This window comes from Nanorana parkeri, unplaced genomic scaffold (assembly GCF_000935625.1).
Source record: "Nanorana parkeri isolate BGI_ZX_2015 unplaced genomic scaffold, ASM93562v1 scaffold486, whole genome shotgun sequence".
NCBI lineage: Eukaryota > Metazoa > Chordata > Amphibia > Anura > Dicroglossidae > Nanorana > Nanorana parkeri.
The window spans coordinates 1,129,252-1,139,719 of NW_017306754.1; the positions used below are offsets into that span (position 1 = coordinate 1,129,252).

The following is a 10,468-nucleotide window of genomic DNA, read 5'->3' on the forward strand; positions in this document are numbered from 1 at the left end:
ACACACACACACACACACACACACACACACACACAGTACTGTACTAACACCCCCTAAAACATGTCTGCAGAGACTCAATCCGTACCGTACTGACACAGCCAGAGTTATCCACAAATGTAAAATCAATACTGTACTGACAGTCTGACACTTGCATACTCAAACAGTTTTGCCTAGGCAGTCAGTTCACTACTGATAAAAACAGAAAAGTGTCCACAAAAAGAGAACTAGTACTGCACTGACACACCCAAGACCGTGTCTGCAGAGACTCCATCACTGCCACAAAAATATGTGGCAACTTGTCAGCAATAGTGCTGCAGTGAAGTGTTGCTCATTCTCTGCTAAGCAAAATTGAGCAGAGTTTCAACCATTGACCAAGCAAGTGAGTTTTCTCCCTGTAGCATGCCTTTTGATGGCAAGTTGGCAGAAGCAAAATGATTGCTAATGTGACCTTTGCTTTCCCAGGCCTCCTCATCTTCCATATACAGCAGACCACCATATGGCACCCAAAGAAGGCAGGCAGCCCAGCTGCAGTAATAGGCTTCCTCCATCAGTCCAATAAGTCTCAAAGCGGGGCTAATGCTTGTGGAAGAGACAAAGGGGCAAACTTTGAAAATTCTCAGGACCACCAAGTTCCTAAGGACCTCTATATGCTGACCACAAAATATAAAACTCCAGCTGTCTTGCTAAGCTGCTGGCCAGGTGGGCAGTGCTCCTGTTGCTATGCAGCAGTTCTACTCTTTGCCAGCCCACTGAATGACTTTTGTGGTAAGACCCAGCTAACCACTCATGTCTGCAGGTAGCTGTAGTCTGTGGTACATTAGAGGTTGGGCTTAGTGCTTGGTAAGTAGGGTTCAAGGGATTGCAAACCCACTCAATTACTGAGCAGTGTTTGATATGTAAATTTAGTGTAGTTCCCAATGGATATTCATACAAATTTTGTTAAAATTCAGACATTGGGATGCATCTGAATTTATGAATTCAAAGGCATGCGAATGCGAACAAATCCAAATATACATTTAATGAAAATTCGCACCTGTCCAAATTTCATTCAAAACTAAACTAAATCGGACATGTGACTGTTCTGTGGCCAATCGGATGGGTTTTTTTGGCTTTTGGGGGTTGCATTACAGGCACTGTCATGCTACTTCATGTTGTGGAGTAGAGAGTCGATAAGTGCAGTAGGAGGGCACACAGCATCAGAACTAAAATGACCCCAAAAATCAAAGTTAATTTATAATTGAAGAACCCCATCTAAATAGATCAAAAACGAAAATTTGGATGGATCCGAATAACTAACAAAATTGAGTTTTAGATCCGAAATTGGAAAAACTAAAGAAATAAAACTCAGAATTGATCCAAAAAGAAACACATTTTTTGCAGAGTTCCAGGTCTAGTGTTCGCACCAATAGCAAGTTGTCCAATGCCAAACACCAAGGGAGGCAAAAGATGTGTCAGTCCTGGTCAAACCGCTTAGTGAAAGTGCATTTTAGCATGATCTGACACATGAAGTTACATAACTATGGGGTTGGAGGATGGCTTGACTTTTGTTTAAACAGTGCACCTATCTTATTCCAAACTCAGGCTGGTTGAATTAGTTACAGTGGCAGGTGGCCTCATGATGGAAGTGAGCCTCCTTTTCTATAGATGCTTATGGCAATAGGGTTAAACTAATTATATTGTACAAGATAATAAATGCTGAAAAGAAGGTAATCTAATCCACTTTGATAATATTGGTAAACCTGGATTTCTTTCTCCAACAACTCAGACCTATAAAACTCCTCACCTTTTGTGAGTGCCAAGCTGTGCTGTTTGTTGCACTTTGTAAAAATGCAGAATACTCAATTTTTATGCAGTACACCACAACATATCTTCATGTAGCATTATGGTGTGAACAAAGCACATTGTCATCTTGTGCAAAAGTTGATCAATGCAAATCAACATAGATCAATACGCCCGGTGTGAACAAGCCATAAATGATGTCATGACAATACGTTTGTTACAGTGCTCTACCTATGTAAAATGTTAATTTGATCCCTGCTTGGCCAATCCAGCTATACTGTGTTGTCCTATGTGTTACTCTTAAGAGAAACTGTACTGTGGAAGTTGTACTTACAAAAGGCAGGCAGAGGGCAAAAGACTAGGCACTATTATTGCCTGCGAGTTCCCTGCAGCCAATCTTTTCCCCATTACTGACGGTCTTGTTTTGCACTGTGTGGAGGTGACATTTTTGTCAGAGTATTGGGGCTTTTGTTCCCCAAGTCACTGCTGCATTACTCACTCCATAACTGGTGAATTGATGACTGGTAGTATACTATTCATGAAGCACCAGGAGAGATGGGGAAAGCACAGATCCACAGAATGGATGAAGTAGGAGAAGGGAAATGCTTTCCTTGAAGATCCTCAGGTACTGCTTCCTTTCCAGCAAGGTAAACAGTAATGATATCACCAAATATCAGCAATTCTTTAGATGATCTCACGCTGCAGATATAAAGCTGTAATGCTTAAGGCACAGTCAATGCTAGGGAAGTGCACTCCTAAATTTCAGGAGACACTCAAAGCAAGAGGTACATTTTCAGGGTACTGCTTAGGCACAATTAACATATCAACTAGATGTTTCCTAAAAAATAGCAAATTTAAACTTTGCGTTCAAGTGAACAACCTCATTCCCTTAAATGATATCCATATTTTTCTAATAACATAAAATATTTGCATCTAGGCTCAGGGATCAAGATGGTGGTACAGTGGTTAGTACTTTGACCATGCAGTGCTGGGCTCCTGGGTTCAGTTCATGTCATGGGCAAAAACTGCATGTCATTTGTGTGAGTTTTCTTCAAATTCCTTCCCCCTTTACAATAATATACTGGTAGTTTAAATAGCTTGCCCGAGCATGTATGTCTTCTTTTTTTTTTTTCTTTTAGAGGCATGGCAAAGTTGGTAGAATTAGAATGTACATTCCTTCAAGGAGATTTATATTAGAGTTTATGTTCATATTCTACAGTACTTCCAAATTGTTGGTGCTAAATTGATCAAATAAAAGCTGTAGTTAAAACGATGCAGAATTTAAACTGAGGCCCAGCAACGTCTCCTTGAAATCGATAACACCTACGACGTACACAAATTTTTTTAGACAATAGAAGATGTTTTGAGACGGTGACAGCTTTGCAATTGACCAAATGGCTGACGGATCAATGCGTACCTTGAAAATTGCCCTCAGGATTTCATAATGGTTGTGCCACTGATCTCTCTAACCTTTAGAGAAAATAATATCATGGGATAAGTATTTTGAGTGATTTTATATTGTATATGTAGGGCCCTGCCATATGTAATAAAAATGTATGCGTATTTATGACTCTTCTCTTCCTATGAAAATGTATGCAGTCATAAGCACCTTCCAGCTATTAAACATTTTCACCAAAATGTTCTAAACCCTGCAAGGTACTGCCAGATTCTGGTCAAGGAAAAGGCATTTTATTTTTATCCTTATTGGAATGCATGAGGCTGCTAGTTGGAATACATGAAATTAGATGTTTCGAGGGAAAAGAGTAACTGATATACAATACGATATATAAAATGTATGAAGGAACCCAATTCTTAGACTTTGCTGTAATTGAACCACCAGCCTTGCCACCAGCTGTTGGTTGTAGGGCTACCATCACTGGAGTAAAGGCATTACACCTGTAGGGGGGCCTGTGTTTAAATCTGTCAGGATGGGGTCCCACCATTGTGAAGTTACATCACTTACCATGCAGAGAAAGATAAGTTACCAGATAAGCAGTACTGAACAACTAAACATTTTTAGACATCAAATTAAATAGTTAGCACGTCTTAAGCTGAACAATTTTAAGAACTCTTTAAAAGTTTTATAATCGCTCTCCCAATAAGGTTTATTTCTTAATTGTCAGGAATCTTTTTTTCTGAAGTGCAGTTTGAAGTTTACCAGGAATGTATTTAAATCAGGGATGAACATGAATGTAAGTACACATGGCAAATTGGTAAAATCACAAGGCTTGTAATCTCTGAATTTATTAGAAATTGAAGAACATATACACTGAGTGGCCAGATTATTATGACCACCTGACGTTTATAGACAAATTAGCTATAATTTAGGGCTGTTACTGATTAAAATGTTCGTGTTCGATTAATCAAAATGTTTTTTAATCAATTAATTTTGATTAATTATAACGCACATACAGATCCAACTACATTGGCCTGATACAGCACAGCAATTAAGTAATAAAATGAACTAGGATCACACTAATCCAGCACGTTATTAATCTCACGTGCCCCACTCAAATTGTGGATCCTCCTGGAGTGCCTCAAATATAAGTCCCGGGCCGCCGAAGTCATAGCCCTCTGTGGGATCGTTGTTCTCCAGCCATGGACACAATTGGGTGACATACCACTGCAGCGCCCGATACCCGTCATCCAGCATCAGTTCTGTTTGGAGCAGCCAATCCAGCTCCGACAGCCATTCCTCCTGGGGCTGCTCTCCCAGCAAAGGCACACGCAGGTCCCATTGCAGCCAGTATCGTTCCTCAGATGTAGGGAGGGCCTTGCCACAGTAGTGCTGCTGCAATTGAAGAGTCTCCCTCCCGATCTCCAGGCGCAAAGCGTCTCTCCTTCCCAGCTTATCCTGGGCAGAACCAGGATTGTCGAGCTGGGCCAGCGCTTCCATGGTCGTAGGCAACTGTGGCTCTTCCCCTATGTCAGCAGAAAACTTGGTCCTGGTGGTGGTTTGAATGTCTCCTTAGGCAAGGAAGAGCATCCCACCGCTTGCCACCAATGTGACGGACCCCAGTACTCAGGATGAGTATGTCTGCCGCTGTATTCTTCCTTGCTGAGGAGATATTGCAAGCTGAAGATCTTTAGCTCTCAGTTTCCCCAGTCACTGGTCGAGACACAAGTGTAGGGTGAAACAAACTCTGATTTATTGGGCAACTGCACAAACTTTTATACAGCAAGTGATGAGATCAGATTATAATCCCATCACATCCACCCTGCGTTCCACAGACAATCGGTCTGCTCAACACCACAGGGTTTCCCCTGCAAACGAGCTCCAGACAGCCATAGCAGAGGCCTGGCCAGAATGCCATTGTTCTGAGCTCCTTCAGAGTACAATGAGAGATAACGAGGGTGGTGCTGATAGTCTTTTCATAACCAGGTCACACAGCATAAAGCACTTAAACATAAACCAACACCAATACACATTTAACCAGTTGACATCCGCGGTGTTAAACCCCCTTCCCATCCAGGCCATTTTTCAGTATTCAGCGATGCGGTACTTTGACTGACATTTATTCCGTCATGCAGCGCTGTACTGAAATGAATTTTATACCCTTTTTTGGGGACAGATAGAGCTTTCTTTTGGTGGTATTTATTCACCACTGGGGGTTTTATTTTTTTACTATATTAAGGAAAAATTACCGAAATTTAAAAAAAAAAACAGTTTCCCCTATATTAAATGATAAAACATTTATTATTACCCAATTTTTTGGTAAAATATAAAAGATGGGGTCACGTCGGGTAAAAAGACACTAAACATGTCAAGCCTTAAAATTGCGTGCGCGCGCGAAACCTCAAAAAACGATAATACCCAAAATTGGCCCTAGGCGACGCTTTAAAAGCTGTTACCGCTCATCAGTTTAGTGTTATCAGTGATTGATGGCCCTAAAATGATTGCTCTCACTGCGACGTTCGCGGCGATATGTAACATGTGTAGCGCAATTGTAATTTTTGCGCGCTGGGGCACCGGACGCGTATTTACGTTTATAGGCGCGTAAACGTGGGGGTGGGGGAGTTAAACATTTTGGGGGGGTTTTTTCCCCTTTTTTTATATGTGGCTTTTATTTTATTTTATTTTTTTATGTGTTACTTTTCTTTTTTTTTATTTATATTTTTTTTTTTGCACTTATTGTTATTGCTATTATATAGGGGGATAACAACCCCCTCTATAATGGCAAAGGCACACTGACAGGTCCTCTTTATGGAGATATTAGGGGTCTCTAGGACCCCTAATATCACCTATGGACCCCAAAAGAAGCTGATGAAGCAGAGATCTAGTGTAATGTGCCGCGAACGAGCACATATAGGCGATCGCCGGGCTATGGTCCCGCTGATCGCCTATATGTCAAACACCCGGTAACGGGTGTGTTTAATCGTCGGGTCTTTTCTGCCCGTGCGTGCCCGCTAGGGGGGCGCGCGCAGAAAATAATTGCCGTCCGTCCGGTTGCTGCATTGCAACCCGCAAATGCAGCAGTGCCGTCCGTCCGTTTTTTTACTACGGGCGGACGGCAAGAGGTTAACTTATAAACTCATCATCACCATGTCGTCACAGGGGCAACTCAGAATAATAACGTGCTGGATTAGTGTGATCCTAGTTCATTGTATTACTTAATTGCTGTGCGGAGTCTCCTTACCTTCTCCTGGCGATCCAGCGATGTCCTCCGCTATGATCGCCGGCGAGAGTGCCTGCCGGCATCTGACTTCCTGGTTCCGTTCCCTGCGAGCAGCAGCGGCGCATGGGAGCAGAACTGGGCGGGAAATTCAAAAGTAACATAAAAGTGACACACACACATAAAAGAGGTGATACATTGTAATCTGAGAGGATTACACTGTATCACCTCAGATCTGACACTTGATCACTGTACAGTGCCCCTTGCCTGCCATTTTACTGTCATTTGTGCTCAAAAAATATTTACAACATGGCATCAAAAAAGCGCCACTTTACTACGATGTGCGCACTTGGTACCCTATTGACTGCGATACGGACCAGGTAGCGCCCCCAAGATTCCCGTTCAATGGATCACCTGGGATGACGGTAGATGTTGAGCGTGACAACCCTCTGGCATACCTGCAATTATTCCTCACTGAGGAGGTAATTGAAAAAATTGTCACGGAGGCAAATCGCTACCAAGAGCAGCAATCCGCTACGCTGCATGCCAGGTTTTCCAGAAGCAGAAAGTGGGAACCGGTGACCAAAGAGGACATCTGGCAGTTTCTGGGACTCATCATTCTTCAGGGGGTGGTGGGGAAACCGCTCCAGAAATGGTACTGGACAACCAATAAGTTACTGGCCACTACGTTTTTTGGCACCGTAAAGTCAGAATACCGGTTTTCCCTTATCATGAAGTATTTCCACTTCACGAACAATGAAGAATTTGATGAGGCCACGCATCCTGCTCCCAAACTAAAAAAAAATCTGGGAGGTATGCCAAATTATTGTGACCAATTTCCAAGTCACCACTACTGCTCTTTGGTGGGAGGGGCTGGCTGGCTTCTGTAAACATCACAGCATTTTGCTGCTGATCTTTTTAAAGTTATATGAAAGAACATATACCTGGGATCCACTTAGATGTTCCTTCTCAGGGAGGGGACCGGTAAGTGAAAGGACAGCAGGGAAATATTAGGCCCCCTCCTCTCCAGACAGGGCTGTGTGGTGTGGCAGAGCTGTGTAAATTGTGTGTTTTAACCAAGTTCCTCCAGCGCTGGTGCCAGTCTCTGATCCAGTGCAGACTCCTCATGTACCACAGTGTCTGTCAGGCATGCGCGCTCCCGGCTGTGTCCATTCACTTTCTTTGTCAGCTTTCTCCTCTACCCTTCGGTGTTTATCTACTGCGTATGCGCCCGCTCACTCCCTCCTTCACAGCCATTTGGGTGCCGGGAGAGAGCGGCGCTGCAACAGGTAAGTAATTAGGTATTTGCCTAATTTTTTTAACATCATGAAACATATATCTACTGCTTGCTAGCAGTAGATATATACCAAAAAAAAGAGACTTTAATTCTACTTTTAAAAGAAAAGTTGGTGAAAACTGAAACTCGTCTTACAGCTTAGCCTATTCCTAACAGTCATTTGACTGACCGGTCAAAAACACTGGAGTTTTTTTCTTTCCTTTCTTTTTTACAAAAAATGCATAGAAAGAAAGGTGTATAAATGAAAGAACATATACCTGGGATCCACTTAGATGTTCCTTCTCCCTGCTATCCACTGGGTGCTGCAGGCATTACCTGTGCACTCCAACAGGTTGACTGGTTGCAGGGAGATGGAGGTAAAGCTCAGGAACTAAATGATTGTTGGCAGAGAAAGCGAATAGCTGTGAGTGGGCAAATGACAATACACATCAGGAGAGAAGTGATTATTGAATGATGGAGGTACAGTAGCTCAGACAGGAAATTTAAGGTGGGGTCAAAATGGCTGCTGCAGCTTCAAAGGGTTATCCTGTGAAAAAGCAAATTTACAAGTAATTGAAAGTAATCAGTTTCAACACATGAGAGGACACAAAAGGGAAAAATGTAAGCCAGAAGTTTAGCCTTTCCTGCTTTTCAGGGGTCTGTCACAGAGATTTCCCATCACTTCCTCTCATCTGTTTGATGATGGGTTTTATTGTTGTCTGTGTTTTTGTGAAGACTTTTCCTAACTTCTTTTCTGGTAAAACTGCTGTCAACAGAACAGAAAGTGAGGGGAATCTGTCTAATGGAGTCCCAGACAGCAGTATAAATAAAGATTTGGCTGGACATACACTTTAAAATAAAACGGATTTATATACTCGCCCCTCACTCTGATTAGTTGGTAAAGAGGTCCATTAAACTCTCTTGAAGTCTTATTTTTCCCAGCTCAGTCATCTAACTCGCACAGTATTTGTTGCTTCTGTGTGATGTAGAAACGGAAATAGAGACTTTGAAAGTTCACTTCTCTTCTTTCTCAACCGCGATTTGCAAAGGAGGTGGCCTCTCTATTGACAGCTCTTATCTCACTTTTTCTGTACTTTACTAACACAAAACAAGGTTTCCTTCAAATTCTGGTTCCTGTTCTGATTCATGTGGGGAGTGCTCCTTCCCTCTGCATTCCTGTGACCTCGCTTGTATCTGGAAAGTACAGAGACCGGGAGATAAGAGCTGTAAATAAGAAGCCCCTTTCCTTTGCAGATCGTGGTTGGGAATGATGAGAAGTGAGGTGTCAAAGCCTGTATCTCCGTTTCTGGACCACTGTTATGTTCAAGTGTGCTTGTCAATGTTTGCTAAGATAATTAGAGTGTGGAACTTTACCACATTCCCTTGTTTCGAATAATTACATCATCATGCCTAGTTACTATGGTAGTGCTTTAGAGATTTTCATACAAAGCTGTAGCATATTAGTAGATTGGCCAGTATTTAACATTACGCTTATTACATTGTCAAGACAGAGTGCCCTTATACCAAGAGTCTTCACCAATAACTGAAGAATGATTGTTACCTGTAGTTAAAGTGACACTAAACTCAGGACTTAAATCTGAAAAATGCATTCAAGCACCTTAACTATTTACAAAAATGTATCTTATGTGTGCATCACTCATCTCTGAATTCATACTGACACTGCCCTTCCTTCTGGAGGGTGGCTACTTTTGTTCCACGTGGTCCCTGTGTGTGTTGTAAAGTAGCCACCACTCCAACTTCCCTCCCTTGATGGACTACAATCTCAATACAAACTAGTAAACTAAACCTTAGATTGTAGTCCATATCTTAAGGTGTTAGGTACGTATCTACAGTATTTCCCAGTAACTCTTCTGATAATTTTTTTAAAAGGTAAGAATAGTTGTTGAGCCCAAACAGAATTTTATCAAAAAAACAACCCGTTGTTAACAATTTTGCAGGACCATTTTGGTAAAATGATTTCATTAACAGATCTGGACTATAATCTAGCTGACAGCTTTAAAATGTTATATTTCATGGGTCAGTCGAATTATTGAAACTGAATAACCTGTAACAGTCAACAAATAGACAGGTCAGCAGTAAAGCATGAGCTAATGCTAATATGTTTGACAATTAGATTTGCATACAGACTTTCAAGGACCATCTGAGTTTTACTGATGGCTCTCGATGCTTTTGTGGTGAGATCTGATTTTGGCATGTTCAAGGAAAGGGAAAAGGAGAGTCAGGAATAGAAACCATAACTCAATCTTCTGCGAAGAGTCGAGCAGGCTGCTAACCTGTAATATAATTTATTATGGTGTATAACTGTGGAATTGTATTCTTGACAGTTTTCCTTTGCCCTCTAGTTCCAGGAATTGAGGGGGAAAAAATCCTGGTTAGGTTTGTATGACTAACGTCTTTTTCTGTCTTCTCTTTGCAGTAATTGCCCATCTTTCCTGGCTGCTGGTGTGGCAAGGGCAACAGCTGATGAGATCTTGCAAACTGACCTATCGGTATACTATGTACCAAAGCATGTAGATGGCACAGAGGGAATCATACGTAAGTAAATTCTTTTATTTATTTTTTTAAATTCCCATTAAGCTGCAGAATAAGACTGTATCCCTAAAGTGGCAGTATCCATCATCTCTAGCCAATACACCCAGGGCCGGATTTACTCTCCCTGCCGCCCCAAGGCCAGGTTCTGCAATGCAGGGTTAGTTTTATTTGTTTATTGTTTCATGAACTCCTGTGACAGCTGAGAGAGAGCACAGCTCTCCCCTCTCACTGTGTACATGGAGTGGCA

General features: G+C 41.9%; 1 protein-coding gene across 1 annotated transcript in view; it reads left to right on the forward strand.

Moving 5' to 3' along the window:
* The window catches only part of LOC108790595 (protein phosphatase 1E-like), a gene marked incomplete at its 3' end in the record, with an annotated part of 114,159 nt that extends 103,935 nt beyond the window's left edge, over window positions 1-10,224 (forward strand). Inside the window, exon 2 of the mRNA XM_018560901.1 lies at window positions 10,106-10,224. Coding sequence (XP_018416403.1) covers window positions 10,106-10,224 — 119 coding nt within the window. The remainder of the gene's footprint in view (window positions 1-10,105) is intronic.
* Window positions 10,225-10,468: the final 244 nt, after the last annotated feature.